Below are 21,473 nucleotides of genomic sequence, written 5' to 3' on the forward strand. Positions count from 1 at the left end.
TTGGCTGTCCGTACTACTCCTGCTGAGGTAGGAGCAGAAGACAATTAAGGACAAGGGCTAGATTCCATGGTAAACCTATAAGCCACGAATAGCAAAAGTTTCCAGAAGTGAGAAAAGTGGACCGAACTAGGTTTGCAACAAGCCGAAACCTGTGAGGGCTCAAGTCAGCTGGCACGACCTCTCAAAATGCAAATCCCCGAGCCTGAGATAAAAGGCTGTGTGAAAAAAAGCCAGGCGAGTCTGGCTCTCAGGTATTAAGTAATTCCTATTAAGCCCCGTTTCAATGGCTGCAACGTCAGGCACAGCCCAAGCCCCCGGATTAGGTTTCCAGTCAAAGCCCACATAAGCCTACAGTAAGGAAATTAACATTTTATAAAACATACTAGCCTTTTTTTGTCAAGGTTTTTTTTGGAGGGTGTAAGTCACAGCATGCCAAATAAGGGTGAGTTTCTAGAACATAGCAGAGAGGTGACCGAAGGGGGAAGAATTTATTCACGAGGGAAAATCCCAATGGCCTCGGGGCACCACTTCCCCTGGACTCCTGTGGTGGAAGCTAAACCTAATTAGACGCATTCCTCGGGGCAACCCTGCTCCTTGGAGACTTTCACCTGCCTCTTAAACTTCTCTCTACCCTGTGTGTCCAGGAGTTGGAATGGTTTATAATCCCGGGCACACCATGTGCAGAGACTGTAAGCATATTTTTGTCCTTCAGGACAGCGCTCTTTTTACAGCCTTTTTAAGATTCAAACTAAAAACACAGGTGATAAAAGAGACCTGGCTGGATCCTCCGACAACAAAGTATTATAATTAGGGTGTATTACTAAAGAGTATTTCCATAAACATTGGTATATGATGTGTTCGGGATAGAAATGGCCTCTGTAATTCCCAAGTACAAGAACAGAAAAGTACAAATAATTTAATCTGTCTCACTCTGATTATAGGTGCGAAGCAGTGACCTGAATGTATTTCAGGAGAGGATTTGAGGGAAATGGGAATTTTAAGGATATTCCACAATTGTTCTGTCCATGATGGTCGCCAATAGACACATGCAGCTATTGACACTTAAGTTCACCGACATAAAATACTATCTAAAATTAAGTTCCTTACTGCACCTGCCACATTGCAAGCCACAGGTGGCTAATGGTTACCACCTTGGACCGCACATATACAAGATATTGTCACCATTGCAGAAAGTTCTCCTTAAGAGTGCTGCTGTCTCAAATAGCTATATAATTTGCCCTAATATCGTCATGGAGATTATGAAGTAAAAAGGGCCCTAAATACTAAAAGTTTCTGGGCTCTTGGCAACCTTCTCCACCCTGATGACTTCCTTGCAGTGGTTTACATACATTGTCTAATTAACCCGACCTCCCAGTCCTAAGCCCATTAAAATGCCTTTAGATATGGAAAAATATTCTACGGAGGTTCTCCCCAAATGAAACTCTTAAGTGCTTCAGAGTTCCAAAAGTATCTGAATCATATGTTCGAGATAATTGAGGTACAAGCATATCAGGAAAATGTCTATGAGTGAAGCCCAGGCAAAAGAAGGTGCTCTCTGGAATTCGTGAAGCTGTATCTTTCTTTGCTTTTTTTTTTTTTTTTTTTGCACATTTTATTCCAGAGGATTCAGCAGGGTACTTTGCTTGGACTGAGGTCTAGACAGCACCTAAAGAAAGCTCTGGACCCTGGCTGGCGTAGCTCAGTGGATTGAGCACGGGCTGTGAACCAAAGTGTCCCAAGTTCAATTCCCAGTCAGGGCACATGCCTGGGTTGCAGGCCATGACCCCCAGCAACCACACATTGATGTTTCTCTCTCTCTCTCTTTCTCCCTCCCTTCCCTCTCTAAAAATAAATAAATAAAATCTTAAAAAAAAAAAAAAAGAAAGCTCTGGGACTCCTACGAGCTTTCCCATATACCTTTCCAAGTGCAAAGAAGGAATGACTGTTTTGTTTTATTTTTAAATCTGCCCTTGCCCCCTTTTTATTGTTGTAATAGGTTTTTTGACATTGATTTTAGAGAGAGAAAGAAAGGGAGAGAGAGGAGCATCATGCATTCATTGGTTAAATTTTTTTATGTGCTCTCACTGGGGATTGAATCCAAAACCTTGGTGTATTGGGATGACACTCTAACCTACTGAGCCACCTGACCAGGGTAAGGAACTATTGTTTTCAAAAAATCACGAAGTGCTGATGATGGAATCGAGCCCCAGTGTGCTCACTTGGTGCATAAGGGAGGTCGTGACAGGCTTTCTGCCTTTTGCTAACCACAAGGCATTATGGGGGAGGAAGAACGAGACGTGCTATGTTCACATCATCACAAACTTCTGGCCTTGCAATTATGTGTCATTCTTCGACTTACAATTTGACAGTGACTCAGAAATGTAAGCCTAAACTACACGGGCTGGCGTTTAAGGCCTCCATTACCTGATTACCTTTCTGCTGAGCACCTATCCATAACTCTTTGATCAGTTAACCGCCTGTCCTACTGCCAGCATTTCCACCTCCCCACAAGATCAACCAGTGCACAATTGCCAAGGGATGATCGCGAAGGTGGCCTGCCCAGGGTCCAGTAACAGTCCGGTACCTCTACTAGCAACTATGAGGTTTCGTGTGACCAGAAGGGACTTGGAGAATGGCTTCTCCCAGGCCCCCTGGTGCCTGGCACTACCCATGAGAAGAGGCCCAAGGCTGTTAGCGAGCTGATTGCCCGTGTTGGGTCTGGCTCGGGAGAGCTGGAGCACTGCTTCCGTGTGGTCAGTGGACACGATGCCAGCAGGCAGCCTCCCAGCTTCCCTTCTGTTTCCTTGAAGCAGGTGGAGAAGTATAACTCCAAGGCTAACGAGCAGACAATAGTGCCATTGAGTCACAGCCAACCTTCCAGACCCAAGTCATCCTTACCGCGGACAGCCACCCCACCCCACAGGTCTCTGCCTACCCTGGCCTTGATTTTTAATCCCCCTCATTGTGAAGTAGCCTTTTAGATGGGCTTCTATTTACCCAGCTCTGCAGGTGCGTTTCTAGAAGTAAAGGGATTTTCTCATACTCCCATTGCTCTACTCCGAAACCTGCCTCATGTTGGTTATGCTGGACTTGGTAAAACAGTCAGAGAAGATGGGAGGTTTTGAACCCAATAAATGGTACTTCCTTGCTGGGGAATATCAAGCAAGGACCTTGACCTCTCTAGTCAAAGGCCCCATTTCTAAACTATCTGGGATAGGCTACCTCAGTGTTTCGCAACCTGGGATCCACATCAGAAAGACACGGGGATCTTTTTAAAACTGTACCGACGTCAAGGCCCTAACAGCAGGAAATAAATCAGAGCTTCCAGGGGTTGGGCTCGGGCACTCAGGCTGTTTCACAAGCCCTCTAGATGATTCTAACGTGCAGCTAAGAGTTGAAAAAAAAAGTTGAGCAAAAGACTTATACGGAGTGAAGAACTCAACAGGAACAGACTTAGGGGTTAGGTACGGGCCAGGAGAGCACTGGATAGAGGTGCCCAGGCCCACGAGCAGTGGGTCTCAGTTTGCCCAGCTGCTAAGGCAAGTCACAAACAGCATTGTCACAGAATCTTAATAGACGTGCGTGCAGGTCGAGTCAAGCCCAGCCCGAACAACTTGGTTACGTGACTCAGACTCCAATAATGTTTTGGGATGAAGCAGGGAGCAGAAACGTAATCGGCCCCAGGGCATTCGGTTGCTATTGTACACATTCTTCCTGGAAGATCATCTTTAGATTAATTTTTAAGTATGGATTTTACACGTTCCTGTGTTTTTAAAGGATAAAAATCCTTTCCCACTCACCAGGGAGAAATAAGCTTAACGGAGGATCTTTTGGAAACATCCAGGGAGCAAGTTTCCTGAGAAAGCTGAACACTGACGTGCTTTGACCCCGAGAGGCCAAATGAATGGTGAATTCAATCAGACCAACGTGAGAAAATGTATCTCCCTCTCCATAATCTGGCGAAAAAAGTTTAAAAGGTAAATAAACAGTGTCTTCAAGCAGAGTTAACAGTTGTGGACAAACTTGTCCTTCAGGAAACTGTCAAAACTGAAAAGGTAAAACACACACAAGCTAACATCTAAGTCAATATACTGTTGTAATTTAGTTTGTGTTCCCAATGTGGGGTGTTTTTCTCTTTTATTCTACCATACAGATATGTACTCAGCACAATCTACATACCAGATCTGAGGAACTATTCTTGAAATGTGTGAAATTTGAGTATTTCTCTTGGTATAATAACATTGGCCTTCACAGGACTCAGTATGTAAAAATTATAATTTTTAAAGGATTATATATAAAAGGTATTATTTCAGAAGATATACTAAGGAATCTTTTTTTTTAAAGTACCTAAGGAGGTAACATTAAAACCCATTGTAGTTTTAAGAAAATCTCTCCAATTACAAACTCATGAACCTAGTCATTATTTAATGAAGCTCATTTCTTCTAGGAAATTTTCTTCACTGAGGAAGAAGAATCGGATGATTGGCAATTCCAAGTCCATTGGAAAAATTATCCTGGTGAATACTGATGGGGAAAAAAAAGAGGAAGAAGCCCATATTCTAGTGTGGGAGGTGATCTGATGTGCTTCCTTAACCCAAATTAAGTAAAACAACATCATGACTCAACTTATCATTTTATGTTGTGGGGGCAGTAACTTTCATGTTGAGCAAACTGCAGGAAAGCAAGAATACAAATTAGCTTTGCATGCTGACAAACTGAACACGGTCTCTGCTCATTGAGATCATTCTCTGCCCTGTCTTTTGAAAACGTCATCGTCCTTGTCGACAAGCAGGCTTTGCAGGTCCTCAAGGCATAACTTCGTTTGTATAAAAGCAACTTGACGGAATATTTGATGTCTATGTTCTTCATGTTACACCAGTCAAAGCAGTTGTGTTCTTCTCTATAGCTTTATCCAGATACCCATCTTCAAGAAGTTCTATGAGAGGAAGCCCAAGACAGTACTTGACTTCTATGCCGGGATGATGAAAAAGTGTGTTTCTTATGTACGTACAGACACTCATATCACAGACGATGTTAAGCACTTTGAAGCTCTGGGGAAGAGCAAAACTCCAGGACTGTAGCAACTTCCACAGCCTTTTATAAATGGCAATATTTTTCTACTGACCATGGTGACTTAACCCTCAAGAAGACAGACCACACTGCACTTAAAAGAGATGTCCCCACAAGAAAAAGAGGGGATAGTGACTCATAACAGAGCTTGAACTCCAGGAAGACTGGCGGACAAAACCCACAAAAGGAGTGGATCTTAAAAGCAGAAATTCTCCAGTCCTCAATGTGACTTCTCATTTTCAAGGCAAAGAGCAAGGCTTGGGATGCCAACCCTTCCAACCTCTTCTTCGAAAATTCAGCTATGAACATACAAAAACACGATGAGACCATAGTATTTTTTATCTTATAGGTTTACTCAGAAATGAAGCAGTGAGGGCAATGCAATGATTAAAAATGGTAAAATGATCAAAAGATAAATTTATGATCCTTTACAAATGCCTCAGATGGTTATGGTCTTTCTAGGTCTCCATTTCCATGTTATCTGTAAAGCAGGACAATTATACCCTTCTCAGAGGATTGTGGCCAAAATTAGATATGGCTTGGGAGGGAAACTGTTTTATAAATAAAGCATTCTATCAACCTAAGGGATTATTAAACAATTATTATCACCACGCATGGTCAGCAAGCGGTGCCAGAGCACACTTCCAGCACACTGGTGCGCTGTCCCCCATATATCTCAATGCTAGTCAAGTTATTCAAACCACTTCTCTTTTCCATTTTCCTGACACTAGTTTTCATCTGCCTGGACAAGTAGGCAAATGACTATTTTTACAATGTTTACTGTGCTTTTAATATTTATTTGACAGCTATTTCAACAAGAGAAGACATTTTATATGCTCCCAAGAGATATATGCACCCGAGAGGGCTGTGGGCAGAAATGTTCACTAAAATGCAGACCCTCTACCTACTGAGCCCGGGTCACTGCTGACACAGGGCACACCAGTGGCTGCCGACAACCAGCACAGTCATCAACTATCTGCTCTGCCCCCTCCTCTTCTGAAAAATTCAAGGCACATCAATTTAGAGGATAGGAGCCAAGTCTGTCTCCGTGATCATCTTGGGTAACATGGGAAGGTCATTTAAGAGAAGCAACACGGAATCCATTAGGCTTCCCCAAGATGTTCAACAGCTCTCAGAAGAGCGTCTTGAACACAAATTTTATTAACATACTGATCATAATCAAAACAGTGCATTGTATCAGAGGTCAAGTATTGTGTGGGCCTCCTTTCCCGTCACTTAAAGATGAATGTTTGAATAAAGATTATAGAGAAGAACAAAATTGTTTTGATCAGCAGAACACAGGCAACGCAGACATCTAACATTTAGTCAGTTGCTTGTATGGAGAAGGAAAAGTTAAACCTTGAAGAGTAGCAAAGCCAATAGGCTTGGAAGAGGAGAAACTGGATCTCCAGCAGCTATTCAAGAACTAAACGCTGAACTGTTAAGACACTAGCAGTGCTCTCTTGTGCTCTGAAGACAGCATAAGCATCTCATCAGCACACGGGTAACAGGAAAACCCTCTGAGTGTGACAGAATGCTTGGCCTAGCACCGAGTAAATATAAGTGATGACATCATTGCCGCAAACATCCCCACCAACATCCCCACCAACATCATCATCAAAATCTTAAAAGATACTTGTTTTCAGCAGTCTGAAAGCTTACCAGTGGCACACCAAATTAAAAGTGCTCTATCTCAACCATCTCCGGTAAGTGCCCCAGAAGATGAAGACATAAAATTCTCATCTTATCTCCTCTCTCCCCCAGATAGAGCTGGTAAGGCATCGCTAGTCCGCGTTTAGTAACGTTACAAAGTCAGTGGTGTGTGCAGAATTCCCGTGGAGGAAGGGCTCCTCGGGTGAGGGTCCAGCTGGAGGGGAGGCCGGTCCAGAGACTGTGTGGGCACAGGACACACACTACTGCTAGTTTGTAGGCTCATTTCAGGCTTATCCAGGGGGGCTCGCTGGGGAGCTGACAGAGACGACGGTAGAGGAGGAAGCTGAAGACCTTTAAGACTATTCTTGGACCTTCAAGACCCATTCCTAGGAAGCACCCATCACAGAAAGCCTTCATGTTTAAGTCTCCTTAGCATGTGCTCTTAGCAGAGCCTCCCCAACAGTACAACCAGGAGTCACCTTTGCGCTATGGGATGTCTGTCCGCAGGCAGGTAGAAGGGTGTTGGCCTCTCCAGGCACTCTCCACGCACCAAGCAAGACCCTTTCATCCAGCTGCCCCTTCGGCAACCTTCCCCGTGACAGGAGATACCCTGTGATTCATGAAGAGGAGAGGCGGGAGGGGTAAACACTGTCCTGAGTCAGACGCTATGGTTTACTTTATGACTTCTCCCGGCCTCCCCAGTCATCGCACATTGGGCCTTCTATAAAAAATGCACACACGACAAGATAATGAATCAAAGGCAGCCTGTCAAGGATGGAAAAACAACCACCCTTAACGCCCACGGACTGCAGCTCCCCCAAATGCACAGGAGCTCAAGGCTGAAGACGGAGGAAGCCTCTGTTGTAAAAAGCAACTTATTCGCATCGGATCATCTGAAGTTTCCCACAAGCCCATGTTCCCTCAGACAATACTATAGGTGCCTATAAATAACATAGCCATTGATGACACATCTGGTGGTAAAAAAGGTAAGCAGTCTAGGGAAAAAATGTGTGTGTGTGTGTGTGTGTGTGTGCTCTGTCACCCCACCTTGGATTTATCAGCAGTTTTCCCCTAGTTTTTAGAAGTTATGAATTACAAACAGCAACAATCTGTTAGTGAAAAATGTATGCTGGGGGCCAGAGAAGAATCAGAAGGTTCTCCTTCAAAGAGTTTTCATTCTAATGAGAAGAGTTAAACTTGTACACATTCAGCCACAGGGACATCGATGACTAAGGCCCCCTGAGTGAGAAGTGAGGCCTGTTAGAGGGACTGTGAGGAGGAAAAAGGGAATTCTGGTTGGAATAATGACAGAAAAAGCAACAGAAAAAGTAGCATTTGGCCAGGCATTATTTCAGAAGGAGGAGGTATTGTAGGGTACAGGAAGAGAACGGGGAAATTTTGGGGGAGCGGAATAGTCACAAGTTAGAACATTTGAAATTAGAAGGACATGTGAGAGAGCCTGGTTGGGGTGGAACCCCGGCCCGAGGAGGCACGAGCAAGGGTAGAATGGGAGATGGGAGAGCGGGTTGGTCTCATCCATGCACGTGGTCATCTGACAGTCCTGGGTCCCAGCTGCGTGAATTAGGAGCCAGGGACAGTGATCTCTGACCTCAAAGAGGACATCAGGGCCATGTAATCACCTGGATCCACAGAGGGGATCCACTGAGAGAATCCACCAAAGGTTTTCTAGCAGGGGCCACCTATTCAAAATGATACGTGTGGAGGCAGGAGGAGACCTAGCTGATGACAATGTTATGTGTGTTGAAAAGATAAGGGGCAAGGGCTGTCCATGGGCAGAAACCAATGAGGAGATTCCTAGAGCTGACAAAGATGAGTTCAGACTTGCCCTGTGGTATCATAATGTAGGGGCAGAAATGAAACCAAAGGGCTATGCATTTCATGTAACTAGAATCCTCTTGTAAATAAAGGTCTCATAAGGAGATTCTGGGTATGAACATTTTAGAATTATTCTGATAAATAAGTTGAGATTTGACGCAACAGGAAACAACATGAGACACAGGTTGCAAAAGAAAGTCTTTTACTGTTCTTTTTTCGTTTTTCAAGTGTAGTTAAGATGTCAAAAGCAAAAAAAAAACTGGTCAGAAAAGAAAATTATTTGGAAAAATCAGAAAGTGGTTGTGGGAATTGGTGGTTGTGACTGACAGGGAGCCATAATACTTGAAGACAAAAGTAATGGAGGGGCAAAAATTGCCTCACCGTTGAGTAAACTACAGAAGCCAATCAATGAAACAGCCGATGGCGGTACTCTCAGAACTGTCTAAAATAAACGTTGAGAGATTCGGGGCAAATTTAGTGAGTCTTCTCTGAGCAGCAGCCAAATAAATTTTTCAAGACAAGAGAAGAAAACATTAAAAAAAATATTGCCATGGCTGGTGTGGCTCAGTGGATTGAGTGCCAGCCTGTGAACCAAAGGGTTACTGGTACAATTCCCAGTCAGGGCACATGTCTGTATTGTGGTCCAGGTCGTCAGGAGGGGGCGCTCAACAGGCAACCACACATTGATGTTTCTCTGTTTTCCCCGGCCCCTTCCCCTCTCTCTAAACATAAATAAATAAAATCTAAAAAATATATTGAAGTAGAACTACTTCCTGAAAACTTCACATTCATTCATTAATGTATTGGGTACATCCTTTGTACACAGCAGAATGCTACATACTTGAAGAAATGTTAAGGTATAATTGCTCTTAAGTAAGGCCTACAATTGTCAAGGCCGACTGTGATTAGATGCCTAAGGAGTAAACATCATGAATGCTGAGTTCAGCAGAGAAACAGTTCTCTGCTGAGAGCTGGGACCCACATTTGGTGGGGGTCGAGGGGCAGTCAGTGGAGGAAGAAGACACGAGGATGCTTTGGGGAAACAGACTGGTTAAAACTAACTCATTCACTGACTTCCTCTCAACACATTCTCTCTTCTGCTCGCCTTAGTGCACTAGTTACAACCAGTAAAACAGGGCCTTGGAGCTCAGGAGGGGTCAAATACCCCCATACAACTAGTACTCTTCCTTGAATCCTTCCCTTGCTCAGTGACAGAAACAAGCCCAATCCGATTGACTGAAATCAGTGCAGATCCTTTGACTCCTCCGTGGAAAGTGCTTTCAAGCTATGCGGGCAGTGCTTCTCAAATTTCAGTGCGTGCGTGAAATGTCAACGCCTACGTGAGTCGCCTGGGGATCTTGTTAAAATGCAGATTCCCTCACAGTAGGTCTGGAGAGGGGCCCTAGGTTCTGCATTTCCAAAAAACTCTCCGTGATGCTGATGCTGCTGGCCCCTGCAGCTTCAGTAGGAGGGTATTAGAACGGCTTTGGTTGCTGTCCTCACAGGACGATATGAAAGCATGCTTGGGGCAGCAGAATGCTTGCACTCAAGATCCAGGCCTCAGTGCGTGTTATAACTCATGAAAGGTAATGCTAAACCAGGAATGAGGGCCCTGAAAGAGTGAGAAAGAACAAGGAGGGCTGCCAGGTGGAGGTGAGGAGCGGCAGGCCCATTGTTCATTAGGATAAATAAGTAGGTGATAAGAGAGGCAATAGAATTATATGATTAGTTATAACAGAAATTCTAAAGGTAAGAGTGTTGTGGGGGGAGGCGGTTAGCTTCTTAGAAATTATTTTATAACAATGTAACTTAAGGGAATCCAGATTAGTGAATACAAAATGTTACTTAGGGTTTTTCTTTTTTTCCTTTTCACATATTTAAGGACATATGTTATCACTTGTTTGGCCCAATATGATGAATTTTAGAGAATAGAACATAAACGTGATGTATAGCAACAAGATAGTCATTCAAAGCAATGGTCAGAAGATTCTGCAGAACACTCAATACATAAAAGCATAGAACACTTCATAGAGAAATGCAATTATGGGACTCACAGGTACTCTCCTGCCTAAAAAAGCAGTCTGAAAATTGTAGCCAATTCTGTCTTTTCTGAGAATATTTTAAGAAAAGTAGCCCTGGCTGGTGTAGCTCAGTGGATTGAGCGCATGCTTTGAACCAAAGTATCACAGGTTCGATTCCCAGCCAGAGTACATGCCTGGGTTGCAGGCCATAACCCCCAGCAACCACACATTGATGTTTCTCTCTTTCTCGCTCTCTCTCTATCTCCCTCCCTTCCCTCTCTAACAATAAATAAATAAAATCTTTTAAAAAAAAGAAAAGTAGTGGAGATACCTTCGAAAGGCAACAGTCAACAAATTATAATCAGACAAGTGTCCTTTCATTTCCCCTCCGCCCCCCAAACATAAAAACTCCTTTAGGGCTTTCTTTTCCTAGACATAGCAAAGCATTTCATCCTTTTCTGCCTTCAGAAAGATCTTCATAGACACGTCAACCAACTCAGAGGGAGGAGAGAATGAAAACACCATAATTAACCAAGGAGAAATGGGACTACCAGCAAAACCAAGTGAGCCTTTTCTTCAGCAAGGACTGAGTGTTAGCTGTGGGAAAAGTGCTCTTTGGTCGACGATGTAAGCTCGGGCCCTGTACTAGGGAATTTTCAAAGCAACGATGGTTTCTTTTTCTTTTTCTAACGGTGGCCATCCCCAACAAACTCCAAGTGAATGTTCGGGGTATGTGTCAGTTCTGACCTGTTAATAGATACCTTCTGATATCTATTTCGATCAGTGAAGGCTTATGTTTTCTAAATCAACTTCAAAGGTTCCCTGTCCTAACTGACTTACAGAATGATACATTTCAACAGAAAAAAAAAAGCAGAAAATATCATCTAGTCCATTTCTTACCACTGTACAGAGAAGAAACATGAGACCCAGTGGGACCGAAGGAGTGCACCAGGCCACCAGACTCGGAGGCTGCCAGTCGAACATGCTTTAGTCTTCACCAGCTGTCTCCTAGGGGGAGTCTTAATCTCCAACTAAGAGTTAGATCTGGGTTACCTTTCATTCAAGATCAAGGTTTTGTGATAATTACATATTTGAAACTTCTTTTCAACTTGGCATAGGGCCTCTAAACTAGGAAAATGATGAAGGGGTTTAGCTACATCTGAGGCGGGGGCAGTTTTTCACTTTGGTGATGTAACCGTGCAGGCTTCAGTCTCTGGGTGCACCACTGCGGGAGCAGAAGGAAGCATTTGTTATTTATTTTCTAAGTCAATAAGCAAATCCTACCGTTAGGCATAGGGGAGGTCTTGTGAAAGTGGAGGCTTTTAAATTTCAAGGACACTCTTTCAGAAAAAGAATATAAAAATCAAGAATTGAATTTGGGGTATGAAAAGGAGAATTTAGAATGGCATCTTACAAAATTTGGGGAGGGGGCGCTGTAAATAACGCAAATATAAAATTTAAAAGAAAACAAACATTTGTGTTAGTTAATTGCCCGACACACCTCTGAAATATTTTTGCCACCTTTTTTGGGTTGTCTAGTCTTTGCTCACCACTTGCAGGGATACTTTGCAATCATGTCTACAGAGAGAATAGAAAAAAAACTCAATCTTTCCTCTAGAGCTGTTGATCTGAATTTGTAATTTGTTGCTGAGTTACTTGCAGAAGTTTCTTTCAGCTTCACAACTCATTATAAGTAAGGTCATATAAAAGTTTGGATTGCTTCTCAATCTGAGGCAGCCTCTATCAACCTGTGATATGCAGGGCACTGTAAGATTTCTTAAATGTTCTTTAACTTGTGGACATGCATTAACTACATTAGCAGAGCCCCACCCGGAGCCAGGAGACAGGCCTGCGCCAGGGACAAGCCTTGAGTTAAATTCCATTCACTTCATGGTAAATTCGCCTTGGCACACCATCTGCACCCTTGAGTTCCCCCAATCCTTCCAAATACAGTGGCCATTTTGCTCAGAATATCAAGGGGAAGTTCACTCCTTGATGGCATAACTATTCCATGATTCAGGATCACCTGGATGATATATGTCACTTCCCCACTGAGGTCACAAGACAGACATGATGTTTGACTACTCTGAGTATGAATCAAACATTATTTTATTCAGCAAAAGAAATGAGATGGAATCATATTTGAAAATGCTGAAGCAGCAGAAAAATATTGGACATTTTCACTATTTCCCTTAAGCCCTAGAGTCTCCCCACACCCATGCCACAACAGAGAAGTGGCTTAAGTCAACTGAGGTGGCCAGGGCTCAGGGTAGCAGACAATTAGGGTCTAGGTCCCCACACTACAGTATCTTGGTTCTAGCGCCAGCATCATCATTTGCTAATCAGGTGGCCTTCATTAAGCTTCCTAATCTCTAGAGGACTTACAATGAGCGTTATATACCCTACCTCGGAGAGTTGCTTTGGAGGTTAAACAATACAGATAAAGCGTTCACCATGATACAGGCGGTAGCAAGGTGTCAGCACTAGCTCCGTACATAGTTGGGAAACCTGTCCGTGAGGGCTCCTGAGTCAAGCTTCCTCAAGATAGGAGTACCTCTCACAGGGAGGACGGGGCCAATCCCATTTCTCTGTGTGGGAAAGCTTTGCAGAGTTTTAATGACCAGTAGCCATCCACAAAGCAGCAGTGTATCTCCTCCGGTCAGTGAACCCTCTCTAATGATTCACAACTTAACTAGATAAGGAGCCGCCGTGGCAGAGGCTCAGAATACGCACCTGCCCCCATATTCTTCTTCAGAGACATTCATGTTTGCTCTGCCAAACCCCTAGTTCTCTAACATGCGTAGTTTTGACAACCCTATACCTATTTTAGTGTCAGGAGGGCTTTTCACTTCTCACTATTCCAATATACTTGTTTTCTTGGAAGGGAATTGAGAAGGGCACGCACTAGTCAAATATTTACAACAGTAGAAGAAAACATCCAGATAACCTTCACCTTGCCCTAGTGTTCTCAATACACAAAGGAGATGCAACCAAGACACTGGGAAGTCTTTTTCATTTTTAAAAAAATTTTTTTTATTTTTATGTACGAGCGAAATAGCAAAGGGAATGAGTCAAATGAATAGAGCTGGAGTTTCCTTCAGGAAAATATAAGCTATGAAAAACTGAGTTTCCCAAAGGAAATACAACAGTATGATTACAAACAAACTCTTAGCTTTTTCATTAACGAGCAATCGCTCTACTCCAGGGCAAACAGGATACAATCGAGAACAACTAAGCTCGTCCCCGCCACCTCTGCACAAGGATGCTGTTGATGCCGACCCACCACTGCACTGGAAGGCCCAGGGCAAGAGGACAGACAAATGGAGGCCCACCTTCCAAAGGTCAAAATAGTGAAAGCTAAAAAAAAAAAAGAAGAAGAAGCAAACAAACTCTTCAATAAAATAGGTTCTATCCTTCTTCCTTGACTGACAAATATTACTTCACAATATCGTGGAAGAGCAAGTACAACTTTAAAATTCTCAGACTCTTCAAAGGCCCTCCCTGGAACACTCCCTGGGTATTTGGGGAAAACATTGTCCGAGGCCTGGGCAACAATCAGCTTGCCTCTCTCCACTGCCTGTCCCCTCCCACATAGAGGGGGACCTTGTGAGATGCGCATGGACACCCAAGTTTTAACACACACCTCCCCCCACCACACACAGCTGGCCCTTAACCCACAGACAGACCAGTGGCTATAAAGCCCCTCAGGAAGATGGAACCAAGGGCCCATGTAGGTTGTAGAACGTGGTCCAGGGCCATCCAAATAGCGAATTTGAGGTCCCCAGGTACCTGAAACATGACCTGAAAAGGGCTCAGAGTTGGACTCAGAGATCTGGAATCTGCTCACCCCATGGACAGGGGCGTGATCAGAGAAGAATAAAAGAAGTACCTGCTAAGGCTCAGAAAAGAGGCTCTTTGGCCCTTATATTGCCCATGAGCTGAAAAATATTGGGGCAGGAGGATATAAAAGCAAAAGGAATCAAAAAGGAATACTTATAAGAAAAAAGAACCATATTTATGGGAAGCAGACAGCTTTTCCCACATACAATCTCATCAGTCATGGGCACTTACCCTACAGCTAACTCCACTCTAACGACCTGTAGCTTCAGCCCGGCAAACAAAACACAGGTGTGAGGGAACCCTTAAGAGCCTGAGCAAGAAATCCCAAGTTGACTGCATCCAAGGGGGCAGCTGTTCCACACTGAGTGCCAACACCTAACATGCTGATCATGGCAAGTAAAAGGCCAGATCCTTTTGTGATGAGAAAAATCTTAACCACTTACAAGTTCTCAAATTAACCGGACTTCAGAAGTCAAATCATCCCCCTTTGTTATGTTGGGTAAATTCTGACCTTACGGCCCTCCCCAGCAATTGTTTGAGGCCGGCACACAGGGGCTAGTCCTCTGGGCCTGGAATCTGGGGTTCAGTCACACATCTTCGACAATGGTGCACATTCAACTGTTGTAAACAGCCAGACCATGGGTCACCCACCGGCAGTGGGTCCCACCACCAAGATGTCTTTATCCCACTAGGAATAGCAGAGTTTCCTTGTGCCAAGAGACTCTACCCTATCTTGATTTTCTGTGCTACAAAGGTAATCAGGAAAGGAGCCAGACCCCAGGAGCACAGCAAATCGTGAAATCAGGAGCACCGAACTGATGACACTTGGAGAGGAAGGTTCCCCTTTTTCAAATGTAATGTCCCTTGACCGTCTCCCTCACTTCCATCCCAACACACACACGCACACAGATTTGCCCTGAAAAAGGAGCCGGCACAGGGCACACACACACACACACACACACACACACACAAGCAAACCCCAAGTGACTCCTGAGCAGACTCTATCTTCCGAATTTATAAAATAATATAATAAAACTTATCTTCCAGGTGTCCTCTGAAGATGAAACTAGGTAAGGAATGTCAAGTGACTGGCTCAGAGCAGATACTCAACTATTCATTCTCCCTTCTCCCACTTCTCCCTCAGATGAGCCTATCTGCCGGCTCAGCATTACAAGCCCTTCTGACATGCCAACAGAGACAGTCACCGCCTTCCTGCCTCCATCAGAAGCAACAGGTAACCGGGGAGCAAAATATTACAAGTAAAAGAGGGAGAGCCCAAGGAGTGGTGAGCATTCTGGCGGCTAATGAATATCGGCTAAGTCATCTTTACTGAAAACCATGAGTTCAACCTGCTGGATTAACCCCTGGCAGGCTGAAGCCAACCAGGTGATACAGCTGTGCTTCTGTGTGGAAATGGACTCAATAATGCCAACCTGCAGCCAGGAGGTCTCCGAGGCGCCCTATTTTAAACTACTTCGGTGGCTTGCATCAGAGCTAACTCATGTGCACACTGCTCCAGGGTGGAATGCAGCTGCTATGGGACTACACTGCCCTTCAACCAGCTCTGCTTTACCGCTTACAAGCCCCAGCAGAAAACCCTGATGAAAAAAAGAAACTTAAAAACTAAATTAAGACTTCAGCACTCTTTTTTTTCCAGAGCTCATCAGAATAAAAGAACCAATTACATAGTATCAAAACAGCCAAATTGCCTATTTCGTGAGAGCCAAAATTTTTCTCACTAAAAGTAAGATTTTACCCTGTAGACCTAACTCCCAATAAAGAGTGACTGCCTGGTTGTTAAAATGCTCAACTCGGCTGCCCTTCATCTGGCGGGGGGGGGGATGAAGGAGAGGCTGAGTTCAGCATTTTCTGGATATTAAAGGATGCACCAGGTACCGTGGGAGACCTGGAGATAAGAGAAATGAATAAGACACACCCCTTGCCTTTGAGAGAATGTAAGGCCTAATGGGCAAGGGGAGGTACATAAAGATAACATTTTGCCTTACTATTGCTAACGATTGTTACTAGCTAAAAGAGAGGCCTATCCTCAGGAGGCCATTAGCTCAACGCAAGGCCTTCAAAGCAAGTTTCTTAAAAAGATGACACTTGAGTGAAGTCTTAAAGACAAGTGCACAGTATCCAGGTAGCAGGCATTCTACATGGCACCCTGAGTAAAGGCACAAGGGCCTGCACTGCTCATGGCATGAGTGCACAGGGCGATGATAATAGTGGGCTGGCAATGTGTGAACCTTGGCAGGATGTGGCACTGCAGAATCAAGCAGGAACCAGGTCACTGAGGACCATGTGAGGCCGATTCAGACATTAAGAAAAAGAATAATAGAAGCTGGTACTTATTGAGCATTTACTACGTTGCAGGCGCTATGTTAAGCACTTTAGGGTAATTCATAGAATCGTCACCAGAACACCATAAACCCCACTTTACAAATGAGGGCACTGAGGGTAGAAAAGTCACATCATTGCAACAGGCTACACAGCCAGTGAGTGGGAGGTGGGTTTGGAAGCCCAGGATGGCCTGATTCCAACGCTTGAAACCTACACTTTTCCATCTCCAAGGCTATCCTCGAGAGAAAGGCTGGATGGGCACAGATGGGTCACTCATGCTGGGCACAGAATGGAGAGCTGAGGTGACCCAATTGTGGGCCTGAAACCAAGGCGGTTGTAGAAAAGAATAGATTAATGAAAAAAAAATACTCAGAGAGACTGAGAAGGAAGCATTCAACATGCATGCTCTCCCTAGAGCATTCAACCACAAAGTAGACTTTGGACAAAGGGGTCCAGAAAATAAACCACCAGTGCTCAGTCAGTAATGCTTCCAAGGGCAGAGGGTTAGAATGGGAATGCTCTCTTGGCCTTTAACACGCTCCTGTGTGTTAAACACAATGAGGGCAAAGACCGTGTCGGTCTTACTGATTCAGGATGGTGTCTCCAGGTCTGCGCCTCCTGCCTGGCACAAGGAAGCTCTATCAATACTGATGAGACAGAAAAATGAGTAATGGCCACGCTTTCCAGTGGCACCCAGGACGTGTCATTCTTCATTGGAAAAATAGGGTGAAAAATAAACTTTTTGAAAGTTAGCTGGATAACTGAGGATTGGTAAACTGAAATGAAAAACATTTGGTGGTTCTGTGGACTATACCGACAATAATGAAGACTCATCGCCATGGGGTGCTATCTCAAAAAAAATACGATGAGTGTTTTGTATAAATCATAACCGGTTTAAAAATAAGATGTTATTAAAGGAAGTGGCCTCGAGGTGAAAATGTGCTTTCTGGGAACAAAAGCAAATAGACCAAAGTTCCTATCTAGGCCTACTGATTTCTGACCCTGACAACGTAAGCACATCATAAAGCGATGTTAGGACAGAAGTTTACCTGTATGACACTTTTACCAACATTGAGCCAACAACAAGCTTCTCTTGTTAGGGATTTGAAAAATAAAGTCACGTTTTTCAGATCTGAAGAAATTTCAGACATGTAGTTTTCCCCAAGGAGAGTACTTTCTCCTGTGCATTTAGGAAAAATGAATCTACTAATTCAAAAACAAAACTTTTCTAAAGTGAAGTATATTTGTTGGTGAAGTTTATTAATATACTGAAAGCCTTTGCTCACTTGTCAGCCCGCTAAACAGAACATGGATTTTATTTTTATTTTTTTGGTGACCTAAGAGGAGGCTGTAAATAATCTTATTTCCTAACGTACCACGAACTAAGATATTTTGCAAAATGTTTTGACAGTTTACTAATTACATTAGAAAAATCCTGAAACCATTTACTTACATGGAAAATCAAAACGCAATCATGAAATGAGGTTTCTCATCTTCACTCTAGCTACTTTCCACTTTCAACTACCTTTGAAAATTTAATTTCAAATAAATAGAAATTCAAAATTTGAATTTATCTTTGTCCAACTATTTTGAAACTTTAACTCCATAAAGATACACTATCTGTGGGTTTTGTAAAACTGCTTAAAAGCCCAAATAAAAAAGCCACTAGGCCTTTAATTGTTTAAAAGGGTGTATATAGATGAAATGAAACTGACTCATGAACTATTGAGTCTGGAATTTGTAATCATAAATCTTATCCTTGTAAACAAAACCTAACAAAATCAGAGCCCACAAATTTCCTTCTTTCGTAATCTGAAACAAAAATTTTAATGATTTTTCACATACACAGAGAATTAAGGGTGCATTTAAAATATTTATTAGCTAAATATAACTCTGTTTTTAAGAGTCTGGGGTATAATCAGAGACAGTGAAACATTTTGAACATTCTGGTACTGCAATGTAGGACAACATCCAAAAACAAAACCCTGACTGGGATTTCATTTACCCATAGAACTCAAATTTGTGTTGGGGACTTTTGTTTACAGCTTTTACAACAATCCTTGTTCCATTAATAACTCCCATCTCCATGTGGTCTTCAATATGAACTTCTCCATCCACTTCAAATACAATGGAATGTACCATTTAGAACCTGGTGCATATTTCCTTCTTTCTTTTTTAAAAAAAATCATTTTATTTTTTTTCAATTTTTCAGTTGTTCAATTACAGTTGTCCCCATTTCTCCCCCATTGCTCTCCCCTGCCCTGCCCACCCACCCTCTCCCACATTCAATCCTCCCCACCCCTGGTGGGCCCCTGGGTCCTTTACACAGGTTCCCTGACTTGATCCTTCCCCCTTCTTTCCCGTTATCCCCCGCCCTCCTCCCCTCTGGCCACTGTCAGACTACAAACCCGTGGGTAAATCTGCCTGAGGCCCTTAGTAAAGCAAACCCATGCTTGAGTGTGATAGCGTGGACTGACAAATCCTCTACATTTCATCCCAGATCCACACAGGGCATCTCCAGGTCACCAAAGGGGGACGGGGGAGACAAAGGTGTAAAAGATGAGGGAATGGAAAATTATCCAAATCTAACTATGGCATTTTACAGATGAGGAAAACTAAGGCCGCGAAAGGTCCAAACACTCAGTTGCCTAGACCACAGCTGCAGACACTCAGTTATATGGCTCATAGCTGCACAGATTCTAGTTTTTAAGGTCTCAGGGGTTCGGTACTTTCCATAACACATCGTTAAGTACTTAATTCATTCATTCACCCCCTACACTCTCCCCCTCCCCCCCCCCAAAAAACCTCTAGAGATAGAGATCATTTGGGCAGCAGAATCACGATCTTAACCTTTCCGTTTCCACCAAGATAACTGCAGAGAACCGTCAACCCCCGGAAGATCGGGTTGTCTTGCTCCAGGCAACATCTCCAGCGCCCAGCACCTAGCAGGCCCTCGGTAAAGAATCCTCCGCCTCCACCTGACAATCCCCACTCCCTAACGCACCGAGGCCGAGCCTTCGGTGGAGTCAGATAACTTTCCTTTGCAAATCGCCTCTCTTCTTCAAAGTTGAACTACCCAGTAACTCCCAGCCAAGAAGCCAGCCCGGGGGAGTGTGTGGCCCTCCTCCCAAGCTAAGAAGGGAGTAACTGGCCATTTACGGTGGTGGCTCCGCAAGTCCTGGATGGGCACGAAGCATCGCCACGGGCCGCGGTGGCCCCAGGTGTGCCAGCTGCTTCGGCGGCCTTGGCGGCCGCCGCTCCAGGCCGCTGTTACCCTGCCTCCTCCAGATAACCAACTTCTCAAACTTCCCTTTCCGGGGGTTGGGGCGCGCCTTGAACACAGCCAACACACAACGCCTTTCCTGCCCGCACAAAGGGGGCCAAACGCGCCCCGCGCCCCCTGCAACTTCAACTTTCCTTTTCTTTTGAAAGTAAAACTCACACATCCCTGTGGCTAAGGGAGTCAGGCTGCGTGATGCCCTAAGGGAAACGTTCCGGTTTCCGCCAAGCGCGGCGTTCCCGGGACCGCCTGTCAAGCGCAGAGAAGAGGCGGGGAGTCCCAGAGACCCCAGGAGCCACGCCAAGCCGGGCCGGGGGTCACTCACCCGCCTTCTGAACGTGCGGAGGGATCGTGCTGGCGATGCGTGTCCACAGGACGATGTGCAGCGGCCACAGGCCCCTGAGCAGCCCCCGACCCATGGCAGACCCCGCCGATCGTCATAGACCGAGCCCCGAGCGCAGCTGCCGGCGCCTTCCCGGACCCCTGGCTGCGCCTCCGCGCCGCGTCCTCTCGGGACCCCGCGCCCGGCCGGCCGGGCAGATGTGCCGGCCAGATGTGGCGCTGGCGCGGCTCGAGGAGGGGGCCTGGAGACCGGCGAGGCGCGGGGAGGCCCCCGGCGGCCGAGGGGAGCTGCGCAGGAGGCCCGCTCCTGTCCCAGGCGTGTGCGCGCGCGGGGTGTCGTCGGTCCCGGCGCGCGAGTGTGACTCACTCAACTTCTTCACCCGGCGCTGCGGGGGGAAACAGGAAACTCCTCGCCAACAGCTGGGCAGGACCTCTCACCGCCCGAGAGAGCCTTCTCCCTCTCTTCTCTTCCAGCCCTCGCTCTCTCTCGTAGCTGCCAATCATGTCCCGAAGACCAGCCCCTCCTAGAGCTTTGGCAAACTTTCAGCTGCCCCTCACCGCCCTCAGGAGTACTGGCTCCAAGTATTTACTCTGGGGTGACTAAGTGCACACGTTTCACAAAGTAACTGAGCATAGAAAGTGTATATGCTTTTCAAAGCACCTTCTCCCTCCTTCCAACCTTCTTCGGATGGTTCTAGGTGCTTCAGAGCTGTGTTTTCAAAGTACAAGTCACAATGCAGGAGTGGATGCTGAAATCCAATGAACTGCGAGCACCTTGTTTTCTATTAGAGTAAGTGTTGTCTCATTAAACGTTTGTTTTGGTTATGTATGCATACATTGTTACTTTGCAGAATGTTTCTCAGTATAGGTGGACGTCTAGAAACTTCTCAAATACCGTGCGTATCGATCACCTGAGGATCTTCTTAAAATGTCAATTCTGATTCAACACATCTAGGACGGGACATTTCTGATGAGCTCCTAGGTGCTGGCTCCCATTTTGAAATGCCTGTTGCTGGGGGGTGATTCCGCGAGGAATTGTACAGGATGGGCCAGCACACAGTGACAATGGTGGCCCCCTTCCGCATGTA

At 44.9% G+C, this 21,473-nt stretch overlaps 1 protein-coding gene across 2 annotated transcripts in view; it reads right to left on the reverse strand.

Moving 5' to 3' along the window:
- The window catches only part of TGFBR2 (transforming growth factor beta receptor 2), an 84,072-nt gene extending 63,209 nt beyond the window's left edge, over positions 1-20,863 (reverse strand). Inside the window, exon 1 of one of the 2 annotated variants that reach the window (XM_036030559.1) lies at positions 20,753-20,863. Coding sequence is in view for 1 of the 2 variants with exons in the window: in XM_028518207.2 (XP_028374008.1) it covers positions 20,369-20,462 (94 nt within the window). In the remaining variant the exon portion in view is untranslated. The other variant, XM_028518207.2, reaches the window with a different exon arrangement.
- Between the last annotated feature and the right edge of the window lie 610 nt (positions 20,864-21,473).

Source organism: Phyllostomus discolor, chromosome 7, assembly GCF_004126475.2.
Source record: "Phyllostomus discolor isolate MPI-MPIP mPhyDis1 chromosome 7, mPhyDis1.pri.v3, whole genome shotgun sequence".
Classification (NCBI taxonomy): domain Eukaryota; kingdom Metazoa; phylum Chordata; class Mammalia; order Chiroptera; family Phyllostomidae; genus Phyllostomus; species Phyllostomus discolor.